This window comes from Myotis daubentonii, chromosome 6 (assembly GCF_963259705.1).
Source record: "Myotis daubentonii chromosome 6, mMyoDau2.1, whole genome shotgun sequence".
Taxonomy (NCBI): domain Eukaryota; kingdom Metazoa; phylum Chordata; class Mammalia; order Chiroptera; family Vespertilionidae; genus Myotis; species Myotis daubentonii.
In genome coordinates this window covers 15,501,714-15,526,708 of record NC_081845.1, presented here as the reverse complement: position 1 = coordinate 15,526,708, position 24,995 = coordinate 15,501,714, and the positions used below count along the sequence as shown (strand labels likewise).

Below are 24,995 nucleotides of genomic sequence, written 5' to 3'. Positions count from 1 at the left end.
GAGGATGACACAATTCAGCCCATAGCACTTGATAAACTTTAAGCTTAATTAATATATACGCAAAGAGGCTGAAATGTTTGCCTCATACAATTAGAGTTGTTTGAATATTTTTTGAGTAATCAGTGATTGTGACTTTTTTCTTTCTGACAGCATAATTTCTGAACTTGCATAAACTTCTATACATGCTTACAATTGATAGATCTTAACTACTTTAAAAATATTCTTAACTGCCCTAACCGGTTTGGCTCAGTGGATAGAGTGTCGGCCTGCGGACTCAAGGGTCCCGGGTTCAATTCCAGTCAAGGGCATGTACTTGGTTGTGGGCACAACCCCAGTGGGAGATGTGCAGGAGGCAGCTGATTAATGTTTCTCTCTCATCAATGTTTCTAACTTTCTATTCCTCTCCCTTCCTCTCTTTAAAAAATTAATAAAATATATTTTTAAAAAATATATGCTTAACTGGAATCAAATATAACTCAGTTTATACTGAAGGTAATAAAACAACAAACCTCTGAGTAAGCTAATCACTGGCTACTATTATGTATCATTTATCTAGCTAGTAAGTAAATTATTTATTAAAAAATTTATATAATCCAGTCAGAGAGAGAGAGAGAGAGAGAGAGAGAGAGAGAGAACACAGAGTTATATTTTCTAGGCATCCTATATAATAAAACAGTAATATGCAAATTGACCCTAATGGCAAACAACTGAGGATGACCAGTCACTATGACACACAATGGCCACCAGGGGCAGATGCTCAATGCAGGAGCTCCCCCCTGGTGGTCAGTGCACTCCCATAGGGGTAGCTCTGCTCAGCCACAAGCCGGGCTGATGGCTGCAAGTGCAGCGGAGGTGGTGGGAGCCTCTCCCACCTCATCAGCAGAACTAAGAATGTCCAACTGTGGATTAGGCCCGCTCCCTGTGGGCTCCTGGGCTGCCAGAGAGATGTCTGACTGCCAACTTAGGCCCAATCCCCGGGGAGTGGGCCTAAGCTGGCAGGTGGACATCCCTCAAGGGGTCCTGGACTGCGAGAGGGTGCAGGCCAGGCTGAGCGACCCCCTTGAGTGCATGAATTTTGGACTATAATAGCTTGTGTGACTCAGGATAATGTGACACAAAACTAACAAGTGACTATCTCACTGCCCAAATGTTCACAGGACAAGAGATAGCCTATAAATAATAGTGTCACCTTAAGTTTCATTGGATTCTAATTTTGTTGTGTTTTTGAGGTGGCATAAATCAAGGGACTCCAATTCTCCAATTTAAGGCAGATTTGTAAGTCAGATTATTCAAGTGTTTGACTCCAGTTTATCTCCCAGCAGAGATTCATAAAAGACAAAGCAGCACATATTTTGCCTATCAGTCTGCCACTTGGAAAGGGGGTGTGTCTGTTGTTAAGTGGGACACTGAGATCCTACTGTTACATTTAAAGAGCGATTTAATTTGATATTTTATCCTGGACCCCAAAACTATGTGTAAGTTAGCAACATAACAATGCTGCAGGATCACAAGGCTTTTGTTAGAATTCACTTTTACTTCACAGAGAGGTAGAGTCTTGGCACTGAGGATGCTGGCCTTGAGTATCTTTCCAAGGAGTCCGCGTTATCAGGCGATGCTGAGATCATAGGCTTTGTCAGGGCCTGCAGATGTTCAGCCTGCGACTCCATTAACATAATTGATTAGGAACTAGGACATATTTAGTATTAATCAAGCTGTTTTTAGTGAGGCTAATTATGCACAGTCTTGATGCACTATTTTTGTCTGGAACTTCCTTAGGACCAAGTTGCAAGAAAATGGCATTACACGAGAAGGAACTTCCATGTGGCACTAAAATATGCTATTTGATTTGAGAAATACAGTTCTAACAGGTCAAAGTGTAGAAGTCTAAAGATATTTTGCATGTTAATGTTTTAAAAAGTAGAGCTTATATATTACATTTGCTCACAGGAAATTGGAAACAATTTAGGATTTTATCAGTAGAAATCTAAAAATCTCACGGAACTTGTTATGGATGAAAACACTCCATACATCTGTGAAGCCCTTAAAAGATCATTTTGTACTTTCACGGAACTGAATGAAATAAGTCTCCAATAGCACTCACTTTATTTTGCGAAGTATCAGGGCCCTTCTTACGTCAGGATATTTATCCAACGCCTTGAAGTTGTGTTTCTCCCTTCCTTGGATTTCACTCCTCTCCCACATCACATGCTTTGCACATCATAATGAAGTGTAATTGCTTTGAATCTTTGGATATAAAGACAAACTATGTATTCAATAAGTTGTTTCCTTTGACTTCTACTATAATATTTTAGAATATTTAGCCAGGGAAAGAATACTACCATCGCATTAAAAATATCTTTATATAATGACTACTTCACGCAATCATTTCGGTCACTGTTGTCAATTTGCATTTAATTATGGGCACAACTTAAGTGGAACTAGCTACAATTTAATATTAATTCTCGTGCTCTTTTAAAAAAGTATTGAATTTTGTGACAGAACTGCCGGAAGCCAATTCCAGCATGTCATAATTGCAAGAGTTTCATCAAAAGGTTGATGGAACCTGGGGACTCAACAAGAGCTGAGTCACATATGTTGTCACCTGTTGGGAATGGCTGAGGGCATTTCCCCAAACCTGAAAAGGATACATTAAGTGGTTCTCAACCTTCCTAATGCCGCGACCCTTTAATACAGTTCCTCATGTTGTGGTGACCCCCAATTTCATTGTTACAAATTGAACATAATTAAAGCATAGTGATTAATCACAAAAACAATATGTAATTATATATGTGTTTTCCGATGGTCTTAGGCGACCCCTGTGAAAGGGTCGCGACCCACAGGTTGAGAACCGCTGCATGATTGCTTGCTGCCAGACAGCTCAGGGCATCTTAATCTACATGTTATTGCCTCCTACAGGCCAAACACCTGAACAGCCATAGGCAAATTCTTCCATTCTGACAATGGACTGTGTATATGAAAACCTACCCTTTGAAGTGTATATCTCCACCTTGCCTTAGGACAAATTGCGTTAATAAAAAGCAAGGGGTCCTGAGATGAGGAGAACTTAGTTTCTTTAGCTAAGCTCCTCTGACTCCCAAATGCCTTTCAAAATTATGTTTCATCTCTGGAATCTTTATTAAGTTACACACAGCCCTTCTCCAGATTGCTGAACCCTTCTAGATGCTGGAACAAGAACCACGGCACAGAACTAATTCCATGTCTATTGGGACCTCTTATTGGGGGTGAAAGGCCTGCAAGTTCAAAAAGCCTATGTAGTTATTCATTCATTCCACAATTAGAGCAGATCTATGTGAGTTCCCCTCCCCCACCACACCTAATGGTACCTAATTATATTAATACTAGAGGCCCGGTGCACGTTTTTGTGCACATTGAAAGGAAATTAATTAGAAGAAATATTTTAGAGGCTGGTGAAGAACTGTGGGAAGTTTGTTCCATGGCTGTCTGGCCCGTCTTGCTCAGTCCAGATCGGCCGGACCTCAGCAGCTAGCTAACTTACCGGTCAGAGCATCTTCCCCCTGGTGGTCAGTGCATGTCATAGCGACTGGTTGAGTGGTTGACCAAACGGTCAACCGAACCATCGGAAACTTAGAATATTAGACTTTTACATATATAGATTATGGGTGGCTTTAACTCTTAGCATAAGAGCTGTTTTATCATCGAATGTTTGTCAGAACTGTATTTTTACTGCCCTCAAAATCCTCAGTGGTTGAGTGGGACAGCTTTGAGCAACATTTTCCATCTCTTTCCCAATCACACCAAGAAAACAAAAGCACTGGTTCATAAAATCTTTGCAGAAGCATAATTACCGGATATGATCCTATTACATATATTTAATCAACAATGCCAGAAGATTTTTGTCTTTCCCCTACTCAAAAAACACACACACACACACAAAAAAAACCCTCTCCAACCCCAACATCATATTTGTATTACCATTGATCTCTGAAGAATTGAAGACTGCCATTCACATTTAGTATAAATTGCCACAGCTTGTCTATTATGGCAAAGATGGGGAAGAAAGAAGTCAAGTAATCCTGTATTAAGTATATATCTTATACTTAAATTACTTTTAATATTTCATTACAAATGTACTATTTGCCTGAAAAAAATCCAAATATAGTAAGGTGCATAAATACTGTCTTCTTGTATAAATATATAACTGGCATTAACTTAGTACTGCAATTATAAGTAATACTATAAATGCCATCACACAAGTGTGGGAAAGAACTCTAGAAGGAAGACCAAGAACCCAGCTTCCGACCTCAGCGGTGAACTAACTGGTTGTATAATCCTGGAAACATTTATTGAATCCTTGAGCCTCCATTTATTCACCTGTAAATTGTAGAGGACTGAACTTAAATGGTTCTGAAGTCTCTCTCTGCTTTCACACCCAGAGATTTCAAACTTATTTTTTCAGGGTGGTGGGTTGATAAAAAGCTACCTTAAGAGCAGAGTGAAGACTCCATGGCTTTGCATTGTAGTTAAATAGCTTCCATAGATGTGTAAGGTACTGTCATGGCCTAGAGATTTCAAACCTGGGGCAAATGAGCATGTTCCCTGTGGTAGATATTACTATGAAGCATTATTTACTGAAGTACAAAAGTGAGTTGTACAGCTCATAAAGGCTGCAAAGTTAGAGACAGATGAAATATGAACAAGGCAAGGCTATGCAATAAAATCATAAGCCCTGCATGGGGCCATAAAGAGTATGTTGGTAAGATTTGTTCAGAGGAGAAAGGAGCATTATAAGAAACTTATTATAAGATAATTTCTTACCATAGCATGCATCCGAGGACAATGCTTTGCTGGAGCTAGTAATGCTTTATTTACAATTCTATTAAACCCTGAACTTTATCACCTTAGCTCTTCAGTGAGATATATCCTGGGAAGCAAAAAACATAAAACAATAAAATAGAAATTTGGCCCAGTCCTTATTCCATTAACTCTATGACACAATAAATTTTATTGAACTTTCAGCCAATATAATATTTTTCTTTGTTTTATGGTGAAATAAACTCATATCTGTCAGAGATTTTTAATGAAATTGACCTTCAGTTATAATTTTTGGTAAAATATACTAACCAAACTACTTTTAGTACCTATTTAAGTTAGAACATTGCTAAGATGACAATGAAATTATATATATGTATATGTATATACACATACTAGAGGCCCAGTGCACAAATTCGTGTACCAGTGGGGTCCCTCAGCCTGGCCTGCAGGATCGGGCCGAAACCTGTTCTCCGATATCCCCCAAGGGGTCAGGGATTGCGAGAGGGCACAGGCCAGCTGGAGGGATCCCACCAGTGCATGAGGAGATGGAGAGGGGCACGGGAGGTTGACCAGCCGGGGAGGGACCATAGGAGGGCTCCAGGGCATATGCGGCCCATCTCACTCAGTCCCCATCAGGCCAGACCCCAGCAGCAAGCTAACCTACCAGTTGGAGCGTCTGCCTCCTGGTGATCAGTGCACATCATAGCAAGCAGTTGAGCGGCCTTAGCATATCATTAGCATATTACACTTTGATTGGTTGAACAGACAACCAGATGTCCAGACACTTAGCATATTAAGTTTTTATTATATAGGATAGCTTTATATATATGGCAAATTTTCTATCACAGTTAGGCATTTAATCATTAGTCACTTATTATCATTATCATTCCTCTATCAAGAAATTTCCCTTCTATGTATAGTAAACCATTAATTTTTATGATTGTTTTTAATTTGTATCTATAGAAGGTAAAAAGGTAATTGTATTAATGACATTAGTCAGTATATGTGAAACTATATAATTTTTAATACAGGACTGGAGTCATATGCAGGGTCTTATACATACAACTGAATCTCTTACACCTCCTCACAGACTGCACAGGTCGGCTAAAACAATTGAGTAGGGGAGCAGTAAGCTCACTGTGTCAGCTGGAGGATGGGGGAGGAATGGAGTTTGGGGATTTGAAAATGAGACGAATCAGTAGACATATGCGGCTTCTGATCATGGAGAAAATGTATGCTACTTTTCTTTTAAACAATCACATTTAACCCTCAAAACAACTCCAAGTGGTTAGTATGGTTTACATCATTTTACAGAGATGATCAGAGGAACCAAGTAAATTGCCTAAGATAACACAGCTCTAACAGTGGAATATGATAAATTCTAACTTAACATTATTGATAGATTCTGTGACTTTGAGTGAAACAATGTGTAGGAAAACTGATGCTACCATTGACTTATTGATATAACCAAGAGTTAATGTCCTATGGATTCCTATCAATATTAAAACAAAATTTCATATCGCAAAATTACATTATTTGAGGTCCTACTGTAATTAGAATAAAAACCCATGTCTTTCATACCCAGGCTCAGTCTATGTCAATCTCTGTCTGTGGTCCTTCCTCTAGGAGTAGCTTTCATACCTTCACTTGGCCTTCTTTGGTTTGGGACTTCCTGTGGAGTTCCTTAGACTCAAAGTCCTTATTGTAATTGTAAACTTTCTCCCTTTCTATTCTCTTACCTGGAGTTCCTAAAAGGAATCTTTTAAACTCTAGACCCTGGCAAGGGGTTTGACATGAAGCTAAATAAACATTTATTGATGCAGGAAATAAACTGTATATGTAAAAGTCTCCGGGTAATCACTGAAAGGTGTTATAGAATTGCAGGTTGTGGGACGTTTGTTGTTAAATAGTTGATAATGAGAAGAGCTGGCTTCTAAGAATAATGCAGTTATCACTAAAGGAAAAGCCAAGGAAGAGACAATGAATTTGGGTTCTGAAAGGCCAGCTTAGTTATGCTAGGTAACTCAAGTGAAGTCCTTAAGTTAGAGCGCTTTGCTGTCATGGTAACCTCATTGCAAGTTAAGAAAAGTACTCCTACCATCGTTCCATAGTTCAAGAGTCCCAAATAAAATTTAGAGGAAACTTTTATGGAAAAAAGAGGAAAGGGGAAAGAATGTTTGTACTGAATTATTTTACTTTCTTAGTCTTTTCCTATTAATACAATCTCAAAATCCAATGGGACACTTTCCACTACCCAGCAACTGCCAAACTTCCTCTTAAAATAGAGCTCATCAGCACATCATTTCTTTGCTTGAACTTTCTCATTGGTCTATCTTACAGTAAAATGAAAAATTCACAACATGAATAACACGATTCTCTGTGATTGGCCTTGCTTCATCTCTGGCCACCTCTCTTACCACTCTCCTTCTGCACCTTTGTTCCAGCTGCCTGGTCCCCAGGGTCCCCTTTGAACATATCTAGAATGTTCTCATTTCAAGGTGTTGGCAGATATTTGTTTTCTCCGCCAGAAAATTCTTCTCCCCAAAGGACCAAGGTTCTTCTACTTTTTATTTTAAAAAATCTTTTCAAATCTTACCCATTCAGAAAGATTTACCCATGTTCCACCTTAAAAAAAGAAAAGTGCCAGTGTGGCTCAGTGGTTGAGCATAGACCTATGAACCAGGAGGTCATGGTTCGATTCCTGATCAGAGCATATGCCTGGGTTGTGGACTCCATCCCCAGCGTGGGGTGTGCAGGAGGCAGGCAATCAATGATCCTCTCACATCACTGATGTTTCTATCTCTCCCTCTCCCTTTCTCTTTGAAATCAATAAAAATACATTTTAATAAACTCTGGGGGGGAAAAGCACTATCACCTCCCACCTTCTCATGCCCCAATTCTATAAACCAAGCTTTAAGTTTTTTTCTGATCCTTATTAACACCTAACATTATATATACATGCATACATATTCAAATATACTTGAGTATATGCATATATTCATTTTAAGGCTTAAAAATGGACTTTTCTCTAGCTTTAAAAATTTTAAGTCATAACAGGCAGAGAACATAAAATAGCTATTTACAACTCTAAAGCTTTTTAACTTAACTGTTCCCAGCAAAATCAGGAAACAAATGCAAGATGGCACATGCTTCATTTAGAGAGTGAATAAATGAACAGGTAAAGAGAGTTTTAAATATGCTCTACTCATTCCCCTGCCTTTTATGGGGAAAGTCAGAAGATTTACTCACAGTTGCATAAGCCAGTGGCTACTAATTATAGCATAACTGAGTCTGGAATCCACTGCATTCCAGCGCAGTGCCCCTTCACAATACTTTGATTCTTACATATGTACTTTTGTCCTAAAGTTTCTCGACACAAAATATTCCAGACACAGCTTGCCTCCGTACAGTATCATACAAATTAATGTGCATTTATTTTAACATTTTAATAAATATCACACCAAAGAAGTCACTACATATTATATGAAGTCATATCTTTATTGTTTCTAAAATATAGTAATAGCTATCATTGTTGCTTTTTTTGAACATGCACTCTGGGCCAGGCACTTTAGGTCGGTTCCTCCATTCTTCACAACACGCTGGCAGAATCGATTTTATTAGTCCCATTGTTCAAGTGAGGAAAATGAAGTTCAGCCTGTCGCAGCACATGACCAGTGTCACACCCAACCGAACAAGGGCCATGGCCCTCTGTAGATAGCAATGAAGAACTCTATAACCACTGCTGCAGTTGAGCTTATCTGTTTATGTGACATTTTCCATGATCATGGTAGTGAGTGGGATTCCAAGCCAATCTCTGCCACTCTAGAGAAACAAGGTGGCAGTAACAAGGTCTGTAGGAACGCATTGTGAGGAAAGAAATATGTCTCTGCTTACTTAATTAGGACCAAGAATAGATCAAGCCTGGCCACGGAGGATTAAAAGAAAAGCAACCATCCGACATGTAAAATTTGGATAATCTCCACACTAGAAATGCAAAGGGGGGGGGGGGGAACAAAACCCAAGATGAAAATGAGACATTTGCATTTGTTTTCCGGTTTGCTAGGAACAAGCATCTTAGAAAGCTTTACAATTATAATTAGCTATTGTGCATTCTCTGGCTTTGAGATGGCATAAAAAAACACACAACCAAACACATTTAAAAGCAAGAGAAAAGCCCATTGTCAAGGCTTAGAAAGTAAAAAGCGAGTCTTTTAATTTTTCTTTCCTCTGATGTTAATTTATGCGGCATCTAATAACATATTTGTGGCTCTGAGCTGCCCATTTTGGAGAAGATTTCTCTCTCAACCAGGCTTTCCAGTCATCCCTGCCTCGTAGAGCCATCATCTCAGGGTTTATGACACTTTTTGCCAAAGAAAGGCAATATGCTGATAAGTTCACATTCTATCGACACTCTTAATTGTGGATCCTCTGAAAACCTATGATATTAACTGCTCTGACTCTTCTCTAGCTTGTTAGAAACAAAACAGCAAAAATTGGAGGAAGGGGAGAAAGGAAATTGATGAGTGGGTGCATAGGTGGATGGAAAGGGAAGAGTATTCACTGCTGAGCAAAAAAAAAAAAAATGTCAGGTGGCAGAGAGGTTTCATAAAAGACACATGGTTTATTTTTATATCCAAGCAGTGTATAATTAAATTATTGTGTCTTTTATAAATGAAAAACCAAATTCCACTGCTGCCAAATCACCTAGGGAATAGAAACAATAGTGCTTGACGAAATGCAGAATCTTCAGAAGTTGATGTTTTAAATGAATTCGCCATGAATAAAGTACCTCCCGTAATGACAGCTTAAAGGTCTACTTCATAAAAATGTTATTAAAGTATATTATTTATACCTGCTTTTTGTGGACTTCTGCTCTTATTCATGACTCTCACCGTGTATGGTCATAATCACAGGCAGAGTGTATAATGGGAGCATTAATTCAATATGAACTGAGGCAGGAATACAGTGTCACCCCAATAAAACCCCAGATATAGTCATTTAAAGGTAGAGTTTATTGCGCAAGAGCATTCTCTTTGTTAAAAAATGAAAAGAATGTCTTCCATCTTATGGCCTCAAACATCTAGTTTTATTCCGAAGTCACTATACGAATGACTAATTGTCACAAACTTTTAAGTGAAATATTCATTCGTCTACATTATGAAACATAGAGAGGTGGGTACTGAGTTGTGATTTTATGGTGACCATGGCATGGATTTTTGATACAGGCTAAGTGTATTTATAAGCACTCTGTATGTTAATTAACCCTTTTCTGGTACCTGCCATCAGACCGTGGTGTTTAGCGAATGCCAGTCCAATGACCTGGCACGTATGTTTATTTTAATAAGATGGAAAATGCCTTTGCTACATCACATTTTTTTCACAGAGAAACTGAAAGTAATACTACTTAAATCAAGAGAATCTTTATTCAGGATTTTAAACACCATTTCCATATTTAATATGTATGAAGCTTTAAGGAAAGGCAGTAAATTTTAATTGGTTTATTTCTAACTCTGGAACTATCCAAATTTGACTGCTTGGCTTTCGCCTTCTGATTGGATGCGCTGGGACGGTGCGCTGCAGATGCACTTGGACAGAGTGTGAACGCGCTTCTCCCTTCAATACCAACGCGTCTGTAGGAGCCACAAAAAGCTCTTCATAAATTATACTTCTCACACTAAAGAAAGTGTTGTCTTTGATCTTGTCGGAAAAAAAAAGGGGACACCAAAGGGAATGAATTAAAATTCCAGTGTTTAATAAGATGCAGTCATTAGTAGGCAACTTAAGCATTCAGACTAGAACTGCTCGTGGAATTTCTTCAGCATAGTAATAATCTCATACTAGTTCTGGGTAACGAAAACCATGGAATGCTTAACATCCGTACTCGAAAGACAAATGGCAAAGAGAAAAAATATTTCAACTGCAAGGTGAATAACGCTACTAATTGAAGATAAAAATCAATTTCTTTCTGACATGCACTGCCCGTATAGCCGCCTCAAACCTAAGAGAACTGAGTATTCCGCTTTCACTACTCTTACACTGCTACGGAGCTTTGTTATTTGAAATGAGTACACTTACCAGAAAAACGTCCAGGGGTGCCCAGTTGTTACATGGCTATGGCTGGGCATTGGAAGTTCCATGGCCCCTCAGATCTCTGAAATGGAAATCTTTCTTGAAGTCTGCAGGGAACACATACTGTTCTATGCGGTGCCTAGACTTACTGCAACCTCCGGGTGCAAAAACGGTCTGAACAACCTTGCTGATGCAGCCACCCAGCGAGGACAGTGGAAGTTATGTCCCCAGCACACTGCCAGATAAGTGTCACCAGGCTCCAAATGGCTGCTGACAAGAGGCAGATCTGAGAAACAGTTAATTCAAACTAGGCATCGCTAATGGCTTGGTTTATTCTTTCTAATGAAACTGGACCCAGGAAAAGGCAACAAACCTAATTCCTTTAGCTCACGTGTATCTTTCCTCAGAAAATATGTTGTAATTTCATGTATTACTATTTCACTTTAGGCCCTCAACAATTGTTTAGTTCAGGAAGCTCAAGCTATCTTGTTTATTAGCTGTTAGCAATATTAGCGGCCTGCAGTTTTATGCATTTACTATGAACCAGGCACTGTGCCCAGTGCTTTGTAAACATTATCTAACTTGGAGGGAGGTGTTGTTATCTTACAAATGGGGAAAATAAGGCTCAGTAAGATTAAATCACTTGCTCTAAGTCACAAAGCTATCTGGAGGCAGAATTGACTTCACAGTAATCCTTCATTCCAATCTTAGCTTTTCTTTTGCACTAAATTTTTGTAAAGAAACTACTTTTAATTTCTTCCCTAGAAAAAGAAGGGGAAAGGAAGAAAGCTGAGAAGAAAGTGACTTCTGAAACAAAAAAGAAAGGTAAGAAATTTAAAAACTGTCAAACACATAAATCGATTAGTATCCATTTATAATGCTACTGACAAAGCTATTGTTTTCTAGAAAATAAACTCCTTAATAATTTCATTTTTGTCATTAAGAAGCACACTTGAGACTTATAAATATTCAAATATTCCAAATAAAGTTGAAATTGATAAACTTTTTAAAAGAAAATTTAAACTTAAACACATTTTTAAAACTCTTACTGATTTTCCCCCCCTTAGGAATAACTGTTCAATTCTAATTCAGTTCTTTACCTGACACTTTATGTGAATACGACTACTATTTAATCCATTCTGTTTAGTACAAACTGTCTTTCAAAAGAGCACATTACTTAATGTATAGGGAGGAAACTGGTTGATTAGTTTGCTATGTTTTGTTCTTTTTAGGTTGTTTTCATATAGTGCCTCTGAGGTCCCAAGTGAGCCTCAGCCATTTCTGACTTTCTCACATGTTTCCAGGGCCCTGATAGCCCAGGGAACATTCAGTCTATTCCTTTTAAAATTCTTTGGGAAAACTACTGAAGCATACTATATTTTTAATTAATAATGCTTTTTAATATTTCTACTGTCATGATAGATTTTGTTGACCTTAGCAAAAATGTGCTTCCTTCCTGAAGAGAAAGCACACCAAAGTCACTATTCTGTTATGAGATGCCAGTTCATTCATATTTGACATGATTTATAGCTCTGACTTACAAGATGAATGAGATGTACCTTATCGGTAGTCATGTGTGCCCCCATACATAAAAATTATACAGGAAAAGGCTTTTAATTTTCTCATTTTACCACCAGAAAAAGAAGATGTCAAAAAGAAAACTGAGAAGGAAACTGCCATTGATATGAAAAAAAAAGGTATTGTGCTTCCTCTGTTTCCTTCGTCATGTTATGTTCGGGGATGTTTGCTTCGGGATGTTTGAAAGAATCCTCGGGCAAAGTAAGCAAATTGGATATAGGCGCTGAAATCTATCCATGTACAGATGTCAAAGAAAAAATTACACTAGACCAAGTTATACAGGATAGAAAGACTTTATTCAAAGCTATTGTAATAGGGGCAAGAAACCAAATCTTAGGCTGAACTCAATTTCATTGAAACCAGAAACAGGGGAGGTTTTGAGAGCTGAAATGAGATAGGGTCATTGAAGGCCATTTGAGTTTGCTAATGGGCTTTGCTCAAAGTAAAAGTAAACTTTCCCTTATCTTTATGGCAGGAATGCAGTGTTACAACTCAGAGCAAGGCACCCAAAAGAGTTAGGTTCTTACCCTCCCACAAAAACTGGGAAATGGAGGTGCTATCTTTCTTGATGAGTACACTTCAAGGGAATGACCCCAGGTCCTTCAGAAAATCATTCCTGGGTTGTAAAACTGGGAAGATGTTTTTAAAAAGATTTATATCTCAAAGGAACAAATAAAGAATTTAAAAGTATAACTTTCCTACATTAAATGCACTAAGACAAGGGAGGTCAGCAGCCTAAGGTCAGGACCAAGCCTGTCTTAAGTCTCCAGCTGAGGGGAACTTTAGGCCACATTGGTGAAGACATAATGAAATTGAGAAGAGCTGCATAGAATAATAATGCCACTTAGAAAAAAATCAGAAGCTGAGAGATAATAACGCATCCCATTAAAAAAATAGGGCTGTTCAACAGCTTAAGATTTTTGCTTTAAATTTAGTTCTGCTTTTATTCTTGTTCAAACATGAATATTTCTTCTATTCAGGTTCAACTTAAGTCTAGATAGTAAAAAATGTAGTTATCTCAAGTATTATGGTTTGGTGGTAAGTGTTCTTACCCCAAATATTTCTTCCACTAGTGTCAGTGATGCTTGAAATTCCACCATTAGAGATCTTCCATTCCTTTGAGTAATGAAGAAATTGTCCTCTATTAAAATGCAAATCTCTTAGGGGGGGTAACAGACTAATTCCTCTCAGCTACTAACACTTAAAGTGAACGAGATTTCCAGATCTTTTCTGTATAATAATAAGATGAAAACAATGCCCTAGAAAATGAGTCAGTAGGTAAGCTTTTATGAGGGAGCTATTGAGGAAAAATTTCAAGAGACGGCATTGTGTGGGGAGAGCAGCCAGGCTGAGGGCATTAGTGAAAACCCTTCACTTCTTAGATTGTAGTGGCATAGGTGAAGGAAAAAGCCGGTGGGGAAGGACCCTGAAAGAGGCGATTATAAGATGCCAAACTGGACATTGATTAGTCTATTAGTACCAAATAGGAATTTCAAAAAATCCCTGCCATCATGCTATAAGTGGGGTTAAAAAAAATTGTAAAACAATGACTTGCATGATTGTATGGCTCATGAAATGTCCAGGGAGAGGTAGGCAGGTGTTTTGCAGATCTGGGAGTTGATTGACAATGACTTTGCATTTGAATTTTTATCATTAAAGATGGTATTGTAGAATCTATTGCATTCTTGAACATTTACTCATTTTGTTTTATCAAAAACTTAATTTCCCTGATGAAAGGGGAAACACAGTTCTGATTATATGATGATGTTATAGGTAGGGAGCTCTCCTCATTCCCACTGGTACTGGTGTGAGTGGATTTCTTGTGATGTCAAGAGAAAATGAATTTTCTGAGACTCGCACAGGAGAGTGAGATATTGTAGAAAGTTTTATTTCTGTGGAATTACACCTGGGTTTCCCAGGTCCCATTTCCCTTCATCCTGTTGGGGAAGAAGTCCAGCTGTGCCTTCAATGGGGCTGGAATGAAGGCTGCTGCCCAGAGTTGCCTTTCCATCTTGGAGCAGTGTCCAGTCCAGCAGTAAGCTAGCTTAGTTTGTCTTCCCTGCTGCAGTTCATCAGCCCATTGCCTGTGGGGTCCAGAAGGCCACATGGCTATGGAGAGAACACAGGTGAATGCTAGAGAGCCACAAGAGCACAAAGAGCCAAGAATGCCAAGAGCCAAAAGAGTGAACTCCTTTGTCTTGGGATTCTGTATCCCCAAACTTTCATGGACTGGTAGTGGCCCCACCCTTTCTGGCCAATGATCTCTGTTCCAGATTTGACTGACAGGCACCTTCCCTACCTCAATCCTAACTCACTGTGCATGCACTCATCTTCCCTCTTCCCCCAGTGATGTGCAGGGAATGGTCCAGTGGTTTCCTGGGGAGTGTAAAGTTGCAGCTTCCTAGTGAAGCTGCCCAAAAGACCATGCTTATAATGTCTGGCCTCCCTTTTTCTCCTTTCCTATTATTTTTTTAAAGTACATTTTATTGATTTTTTACAGAGAGGAAATGAGAGGAATAGAGAGTTAGAAACATCAATGAGTGAGAAACATCAATCAGCTGCCACCTGCACACCCCCTACTGGGGATGTGCTCGCAACAAAGGTACATGCCCTTGACTAAAATCGAACCTGGGACCCTTCAGTCCGCAGGCCAACACTCTATCCACTGAGACAAACCAGTTAGGGCTCCTTTCCTATTATTAATAACTAGAGGCCCGTTGCATGAGATTTGTGCACTCAGGGGTCCCTCAGCCCATCCTGCGCCCACTCACAGTTCGGGAGCCCTGGGGGGATGTCCAACTGCCAGCTTAGGCCTGCTCCCTGTGGTCAGTGCGTGTCATAGAGACTGGTCGTTCCCCCATTCAGTCAATTTGCATACTACCCTTTTATTATATAGGACTAGCCACTTACAACAGCACCAATGACACTGAGAGACTCGTTGTTGCTTGGGTCAGTGTGTCTTTGACAGTTAAATGATTGAGTGCTAAAGAGAAACACGATTTTTTTTCTGAGACTATCATTTTTACTAAAATATTTTCACAAGAAAGTTTTGAATTGTTTGTAATCTTCCAAGTATTTGTCATATGTATGCACAATCTGAAAAAAACCTTTGCAAAACTCAAAGGAGTGTGTGTGTGTGGCTGTTGTTTTGGTGTTAGCTTTTGAGGGGAAAGGCAAAACATGTTCATGTGCAATGAGTGATGGGTAAAATATGATATTTCTATGCCCTGTGTCATTAGCCCAGCAGTCATGTTAAAGTAAAATTGTGAGCCCCTGGGAAGAGAACTGAGTGTATCGGTATCACTTCCTACAAGGCTGGTGCTCATCCATTGACACAGAGCCCGAACTGGGTGATTGCTCAGCACACCTGGGAAGGGGCTGCTCAGGTAATATTGAAAAACAAGTTTGTCCTTCTTGTAACCGGTTTTGTTTCCTTAACATTTTTACTTTTGAATACACAAAATACCGGTTCTTACAAATCAGTTCAACTTCCTAATGGAAATATGCATAAATTATTTGTTTACAAAATCTGAGCCCATAAATACTTAAAATTATGTGTGTGATAAACATTTAATGAGTGCTAATTTTTAACTTTATCTATTTTTAGGGTTTAATAATTCTCCCAATATATTTTTAGTGAGAGCAATATGGTTTTAAAAAAGTCAGTTTGAAATTTGTTATGAAAATAATAGTAAACATTTCTTGAAATAATGAGAGAAATTGATGATGATCTGAAATCTTGTAGAGCTGGGGGCACATATATCATTTCTTTCTAAAACAGAGAAATATGGCAGAGCTTATGATGTTACCAATGTAGCCCCCAAAAGTAGCAAATTTATCAGATGTTTATTTAATGTATGGATTTTATCATGACATATTATTAAAAATTATATTAATGTTTTATTTTATGTTGATATAACATATGCATTTATTATTATGTTTTATTATATTTATTTTTGTTATTATATACATGTAAAGGAACCCGAGACTTAAATTCTATTGTGAATTTAATGAGCCTCTACTTCACGAATCTGGTCAATCACACTTTGCTAATAATGACCTATGTTAGGGAGGGTTGGATGGGGTTTTACAAGATGTAAAATTGCCAGCCCATCAATTAGTAATGGTTGAAACTGGGTAATTGGTGCATAAGGGTTTATTATAATAATCTCTTATTTTGTATATTTTTGAAATCATATGTTGTGGAAAAAGCTAACAAATAACTCTGCCACTTAAAAAACATTGTATGAAAAGAAAAAAAAATATGGTTATTTTACAATGTTATGAGGTATGTTTTAGCCTGAAAAGTACCATGAAAAAAAATCAAAAAAGGAAATAAAAACTTTAAAAATATGCCTCCCTCTGTGTGTAACAGACTTCAGTGCTAGACATACAAACTACTGTACTTAGTACAAGGGCTTAGCGTAATAAGGGCTTCTCTACGGGTAACTGGATGCACACACGATTGTTGGAAGGACTGGAAGAATTAAAATGCAGGGGCCACCACTGTGTTATTGAGCGCCATGGCACATCAGTGGTCAGGAAGCTGCTTCATTCATCAAAACTGCCTCCACAGCCTCCTTTCAACACCCACAGACTAGACACTGTAAATGTTGAGGCCGGTCTCAGTAACTACACCAAAGTGACCTTGTTTGCCAAAGCATTTCTGTTTTTCATTCTCAGTAGGTGCATCGATTTGATGGAATTAAATATGCTGCAGGCGAGTCAGGAAGATGCCAGTTTGGGGCATTCCAATGTTTCCTACTAGGAGGGTAGAATGGAAGTTGATAGAGGCTATCCAGGTATCTACAGTAAAGATACTTTCAGAAAGTTTTTATAATATAAACTTCATATAATAAGAACTGGTTTTTGAAGGCCTGAATTGTACTATAACTGAACCTATCTTTGAGCCCCACTTCCCATCACAAAGTTGAAAAAGATGGCTCAATAAAGCAAGAGGTTAAAATTTGGCAATATCTATAGCACTTGCAAGTCACACTTCGATGTAGTTTATGTTGTTCTTTAGCTAAACTGTAGATAGAGGAGGCATGGATATTCTTCTTAAATATTTTTCTTAGTGCTTGATGAGATTGTAATGGTTAAAGATTAGCAAGTTATGTTTTCTTGTAATAAACAATTATTACCTGGGGAAAACATATAGACCAGCATAGAAATAAAGCCAAAACTAAGATGATTTATTTTTCTTAGATTGGCCTATTTGGAGTAATAAGTCTAAAAAATGTTTTGCACTAAAATTTATTACCAACCTATATGTTTGAAAGCCTATTCATTATAAAGATAACTTTAACATAGTAACTGATAGGGAATGGTGTAAAATGATAATTTCATTATCACACTTTACAACATGAGTTATAAAAATAATTATTTGAATAGATGCATAAATTTCAAAAAGGATCCTGAAAAACCAGACTAACTTTTCTGAGATAAACTGCTAGAAAAGGACAAGTTCACTCATTCATTCATTCTTGCATACATTCTTGTGGAAAATATTCACTCAATGCCTACTGTACACCAAGCTGCTGAGTCCACAGAGCTGGGTACATGGACAAAGGTCTTTCCTTAATGGAGCTTGCGGTTTACTAAGGGAGGCACACAGTGAGGAAGTGGACATAATGTCTGTAAATACAACTTAGGGTAAGGGCCATAGAGGAAAAAAATTGGGGGCAACCATAGCAAACCATGGGTGAGTGTAGGGAGCTATATAGATAGATAAGCTTTTAGAGCCGGCCTCTCTCACTCTCACAGGCATTTAAATTGGAATGTGATGTATTGGGGGATGCAGCCATTGATGTCTGCCTCTTTGTGTGATGTGTGAATATGGTGTGTGGGTTTGTAATGTGTATATGTGCAATTTGTATAACAGCAAGTACAAAGGATCCGGATATAGAATATGCAGGGACATGTGCAGGTGTTTAGATTTATTAAAAGTATAATGAGAAATTCTTGAAGGATGTTAGCAGTGGAGAAAAATATTCAGATTTATGTTCAATAAAAGTATATTCTCATTTGGACAGAAGAGAAGAGGTAAGCCAATTAAAAGAGGAGGTTATTTATTGAGATGGGGAAGCCTCGATGGGGAAGAGTTTTGGTGGGAACAATGGAGAGTTTACTTTTGAGTATGTTAAGCTTCAGGTATATGTGGTGTTTCATCTAAATTTTGTATCAGGTACTATTTTAGGTGCTTTACAAATTCACGTTTATTCAATCTTTATAATAGATCAAGAAATAAACTATTATAATCCTCATATAAAATTGAGGTGCCTAAAACACAGAGAGTTTAAGTAACTTGCCCAAGGTCACACAGTTAGTAGTCATTAGTCAGGGCCAGACTTTTAACCAAGACAGTGTGGCTCCACAGCCCATGCACTCTGAACAGCTGGATACAGGGGTCTGGAACTCAGAGGAGATTCTGAAGTGAAACTATAAATACAGTAATCCATATAGATCACGGTTAATGCCCTGAGGATGGATGAGATTACCCAGAGAGATTGTGTCAAAAGAAAAAGAGAGCAGAATAGAGTCAAGGCCTAAAGGATTTCAACATCTAGAGATTAGATATTTGAAAATAAAGCAAGACAGGCTGAAAGCAATTGCCAGGGAAGTTAAAGGAAAAGCAAAAGGGTTTGGTATTAGAGACATTTCAGAAATGGATGTTTCAAGAATCAAAAAGCTATCAATTTTGTGAATGTTATCTAGAAGTTATGACACGAGGGCAAAAAAAGACAAGAGCAGTTACTCTGGGGTGGCAGGATAAAGCCAGATTGGAATGGAGAAGGAAGTCTGCCATTTCAGTATTCAAGCAGAAAAAGGGTAGGTATCTCTCTGGGATTTGTGGAGGTAAATCCTATAAGAAGAATGAGTATATTCAAGTAAAGGAGACTTATAAGACTATATTTTTACAAAACTAAATATCAGGCTAAATTAAACTAATATCTGGATTGTTTTAACTTTTGAAATTAACCTTTTTATTATCATGATTTCAAATTTGTCCACTCATCAAATTCTCCTAGCTGATTAGTTATTAGAAAGAAAGAAAAAACACAGTCTGGTCAAGAGTCGATTCCAGGAAGTGAGGTCACAGTTTATGTTCAGTGTATATAACGGGTCTCTCCTGTCTGACTACTATAGCATAAAACATTGTTCTGAATCTAATCAGAGCGTGTTTTATTAATGTCTGCATAAACCCAGGACTCTACATAAAAAGGAAATAAGATACATAACATATATGGAATAATGATGAATTGCCCTCAGGGTGAAGAAATATTTTGAGACATCTCAGTAGAAAAACTGCAATGATAATAAGCTTAAGGTAAGGAGGACAATATAATAATTAGTTATGATGCAAAAGATAGGGGAAAAAAGCTTTCAGACAACACAAGTGCCCAGGCTGGAAAAGATTATGTTTTAGGAAGTTTGCCTGTTAAAAGTAATTGAAGGAGACATGGAGGAGCATATGTAATACTTACATAATTAAAATAATCTCTTTTTTCCAAAAAATAATTTCACTCAGGAAAAAATGTAGTGATTATGGTTAGTCACTGCCTCTATCTTGTTAGCTATGTTAATCTCAAAATATAAGGTCAAAAATCTCAAAATATAAGGTCAAAAAGATGGACACATGAGCAGGCTTATGCTAAAATACATCAGAAGCAGAGGCAGATAAAAACAATTGTCCTGAAAGGCACTGTGCTGATGTAGAGGTAGGTACATACTCAAGTTATAACACGTCAAAGGACAAGGAAAAAATAACACCATTGTCCTGAGCATGTAAAATAGGTCTCTCAGCCGAATCTGATGAAATACTTGGGGCTGCTCCTCCCTAAAAATACATATATTCACTAAAGTTCTACAAATGTATATACTCTTTCTTATTTTTGTTGCTCTGTGCCTCCGTGCAGCACGGGCTCAGTGGACATTTGTCCAGAAAATGCTGAGGCTTTTGAAATGGCGCTGCCTAGTGATACTATGACCTTTGAGGAATAGAATCCTATAGTTCATTTTCCTCTTTCTGAGACTACTGCCCCAAACTGTCCCCCCTTTCCAATCTTTTCACCCTTCTTCTCTATCAGCTAAACACCTTGCTTCTGAGTTCTCTTAGAAAATAAAAAATTAGAAGACAGCTCTCAGGAGCTCTGACCATGGACTCCACTAACATGCTTCATTTGTCTCTATATCCTCTGCCTTCATGGCTGAATACAATACAATACAATACAATACAATACAATACAATACAATACAATACAATACAATACAATACAATACAATACAATGCAATGCAATAGTTAAACTGTTTATACTTACCTAGTACACTTATGCAAATATGCTATTCCTGTCTTCTACTCAGGACTGTTTCTCCAGCAATACTCTCCTCTACAAATGTATTTGACTTCTGCTAGTATTCCCAGCAGCATACAATGTGCTATAATATATTTTATATATTTTTTAAAAAGTCCTGCTGCAAGAGTGCATCCCTCACAGGTGACTGGCTCATTTCTCAGATGCCTTTTAGAGCTCAGCTCTTCATTAGCTGTGTAACCTCTTCTTCCAGCCTTTCATATGTCTGCCAGACTCAGACCTTCACCCCACACAACTCCTGCCAAGGTCACTGCTGCCTGCCACATTAGCAAATCCAAACGTGAATTCTTAGTTCTTAAGAGCATTTGACAGCCAATCCCTTTTCTTCACTCAGACTCCTGGACAACATTTTTTCTTTTTTCCCCTCTCTATTCACTCTCTGTTGGACATTTTTGCTGGTTTCCTCCATTTCTTTCTGGAATTTAACAGTAGAAACACCTAGGGCTTGAGTCTATGTCTCTTTCTCTTTACTCATTTTTTATGTGACTTAGTACAGGCCCATGGTTTTAATACTATCATTATGATAATGAGTCCCAAATGTCTGTCACAGCTCTGATGTCTTGTTAAACTCCACATTCTTATATCCACTTGCTTATTCTACATCTTCATTTAAATATCTATGAGACATTACCAAATTAATCTGGTTTACAAAAAACAAACTCAATTGTTCACACACACACACACACACACACACACACACACACACACACACACCCCAGAATGTATTTTCCATAATCAGCTTTTTCTTCTTATCATTAAATTATCACACTTTTTTTTTTTTGCTTAGCGACAAATCTTCATAGTCACCCTTAACTTCTTTATTTCCTCACATCACCTTCACCTCTGAAGTATGTTTAGTAGTTGATGCTTTCTCACTATCTTCAAGAGCTACCCCAGTTTGGGCACCATTATCTCTTTGTCCACATGTAAGGCTATAACTGCGATAACGGCAAGGTCTTTAACTGAGGTTCGAACCACACATCCTTGACACTTCTAATCACTTGTTTTTTGAAATAAATTACTTCCATTTCCAATAAAACCTATAGTTTCAGCATTTGAGTTTTGCAAGTACATGCAATTTTTAATTTACTCTTTCAACTGAATTTTAGCCTCACTAAAATTGTATTGAAATGACAACTATAATCAGTGTGTAAGGTCTTTAGATAGCAAGTAGTTTTAGTAAAATCATAGACAGAAAGCTAATTAATGTATGAGTTATTCTTTCTTGTGTAGAGAGCCTGTAAAAATATAATGCATATATTTTAAAAGGCACAATTTCAAATTTGTTATGAAATGGTTCCTGTGAAAGGATCTTGCCTTGGCAAGAAGGCGTGCCTGCAGGACATCAGCAGGAAAGAAACAGGCCACAATAACTATTTAGGGATGGAGAGGGGAAATAAGGCAGGAAAGAGTTAAAGACTAAGTTAGAAAACAAGTTTCATTCAGTTTGATATTTTGGTAGTACTAAGAATATAGTACCCTTGTGTACTATTAGGTAGATTATATAAATATAATGAATTAAAAACTCAGATCGTCTTGCCTGATAAACAGTTGTACTGTCCGTAGGCAGTTAAAACCTTTTCCTCCTGTACTTCTCTTTTCTCCCCATCCTGCTCATTTGGTGAACGGCTTTCCCCTTTAACACTAAGTACATGGCCAAATGAAGGTCCAAATCATCATCACTGATCCACCCGCCACTCCACTCAGGAGTATGGACACATGACCAGAGTTGAGCTGGAGTCTTGGGCTTTTTTTTCTTTTTTTTCCATGAGGATCACTTTAATTCTTGATTATCTTTTATGACCAATAGGAATGCTATAAAAATCAGTTGACAAAAAAATATCCCCGAATACATATCTTGAGTTACATCTCACATGTAGTCATTATCTACTTCCTGTTATACTTTCTCATTTCTTGAAGGTTGTACCTATTTCCTGTCAATATTTATACACCTATTAATAGTTTTCCTTTCCCTATTATCATCTATATCTGGTAAATTAAATGTATTTTGGAATAAAAGAGAGATAGTGTTGCAAAGTTTATTGAGACCTTAATTTATAAAGAATGTATAAATATCAGAAAGAGTTTTTTTCATCATTAACTGCTTTTTAATTAAATTTCTTGGGGTGACATTGGCCAAATATATGGTGATTTGCCTTTGGGTGGTGAACACTCAGTACAATATACAGATTTTCTGTCTTAGAAATCTACACCTGAAACCTATATGATCCTATTAACAATGTCACCCCATAGACTTTTTAAAAAGGAAAATGATCTCTTTTTCTCCTTAGGTGGTAAATTAGATACCGTGAGTCCAGGAAATGCTATTGGCTATATTTACACTCTCCTTGTGACCACCAATCTTTAAATACTTGACACAGGGAGGCAGATAAAAGGATGAAGGTAGAATTTTAATGGTATTTCAAGCCTAGGATCCAGGTACCCCTGGAAACCACCATCCCTCCGACCTGCCATTAGGTACATCATTTAGTTAATTCCTCTGTTTGTCAAAATTAGTTTGTGCTTCTTGGATTATGTCATTTGCAACCTAAATGTTCATCACCAAATGAAACCTTCACACAGGTTTAGAATAGTTATAGCAATTTAAAAACAATTAAATCATGGAGGTAGATAAATCTTCAAGAATTTTGTGTTTGATGGATCTCATCTTGCTGCATGAAATCTTTTAAGAAGAAGATAATTTTTATCTCATATTTGTTCATCGATGCTTGTTATATGGTAGCCCGCTTTTGAGAGTGAAATATATACACACTTATACACACACACACACACACACACACACACCACACACACACAAACACACACACATATTCAGACTTAGAAAGGGAAGTATCTTTGTCATTTCAGCACTTACTTGACAGAAAAAAACATTATGTTTATGTAATTTTTAAAGTTATGACTAAATGCAGGGTTGACTCTCATTTGTTTTATTTTATAAGTAAAATAAAAAACAAAACCAAAATGACCCTTTTAATTTTATTCTGTTTAAACTTTCCTTTTTCTTTAAATTTTCAATTTGAAAAGATGGCATTTTATAGCTGGAGTATAAAATTAACAACATGCTTATCTCTCCAAACTATTAATAAACACAGTGAGTCAGCCCAAGACAAATTAGAGATAACACAACATCCCATAATGCTGTTGCATTTATTAGCTTCTCTAGTAATTATAGTTAGAAAAAGCCCAGTATCCTTTGTTATATGCTAATCTATAATTTATTCCTGTTACACCTTTTTGCTTTTTTTTTTTCTTAACAGCCCCTAGCAATCACATATCTTCTCTACTATAATCTGCAGTATCTATTAGAGATCCAGGAGGTTTAAGAACCTATAATAATGGTCATTATTAAGATAAACAGAGGATAATTAGAAAGGTTTGTAATCTAGAACTTAGCCTTAGGTAGTAAGTACTGAAGACATCAAATGCTTCTTTTTTTTAGGTTTAAGTCTTATTACATAAACTTGCACAATTTTATTCAAGTATTTTACCTTAAATCACTACTTGTTATATATTGTGAACAATAGGGATTTGCCAATACAATCCTCATGTAAAGATCATAGAGACTTCATGGATTATTTTATAAATATTTGGAAAGCCCAGTATGGTGTGAGGAACATTTTAGGTCTTTGATTTATCATAATGAATTCATTAAAACTAGTTTTTTTAAAAAAGTAGATTTAGTATTGGATTACTTTCCCTGTGAGTTCAAGGGGTGAAATAAAAGATGTTATCATGACTTTCTTTCTTAACTTCTCTTTTTCTATCTCTCATCAGCTCACTGCTTGTTATTAATCTTGTGTAATCTCTATATACCTTGTAGCCAGATTACTTTTATAAGCCTCAATCTTACATTGTCTTTAAATACTGAATCCTAAGGAATAATATGTAACTCAAAATTCCCAGGGAATATTCTGATAGGTCATCTTAGGTTGAACTGAGTAAGTTGTTCACTCCGGTGGCTTAGTTCCTGAACTGAGAGAAACAACATATTTTAGGTGGAAAGAGGATGCAGAAAAAACTGGACAGGGGCACGAGGTCTTGATTAGAAAGGTAGCTGCTCATGATTAGCCTTGAGGGCACAACTAGGTAATTTACACTTAATTCATTTCATTCCGTAGCGGGCAACCACTAAAGGTGTAAAAGTGACGGACTGACAT

At 37.4% G+C, this 24,995-nt stretch overlaps 1 protein-coding gene across 14 annotated transcripts in view; it reads left to right on the top strand.

Moving 5' to 3' along the window:
• TRDN (triadin) overlaps nucleotides 1-24,995 on the top strand; it is a 278,614-nt gene that overhangs the window by 120,124 nt on the left and 133,495 nt on the right. For all 14 annotated transcript variants that reach the window (XR_009453395.1, XR_009453394.1, XM_059700238.1 and 11 more), the window contains 2 exons: nucleotides 11,629-11,688; nucleotides 12,501-12,560. Coding sequence is in view for 12 of the 14 variants with exons in the window: in XM_059700238.1 (XP_059556221.1) it covers nucleotides 11,629-11,688; nucleotides 12,501-12,560 (120 nt within the window). In the remaining 2 variants the exon portion in view is untranslated. The remainder of the gene's footprint in view (nucleotides 1-11,628; nucleotides 11,689-12,500; nucleotides 12,561-24,995) is intronic.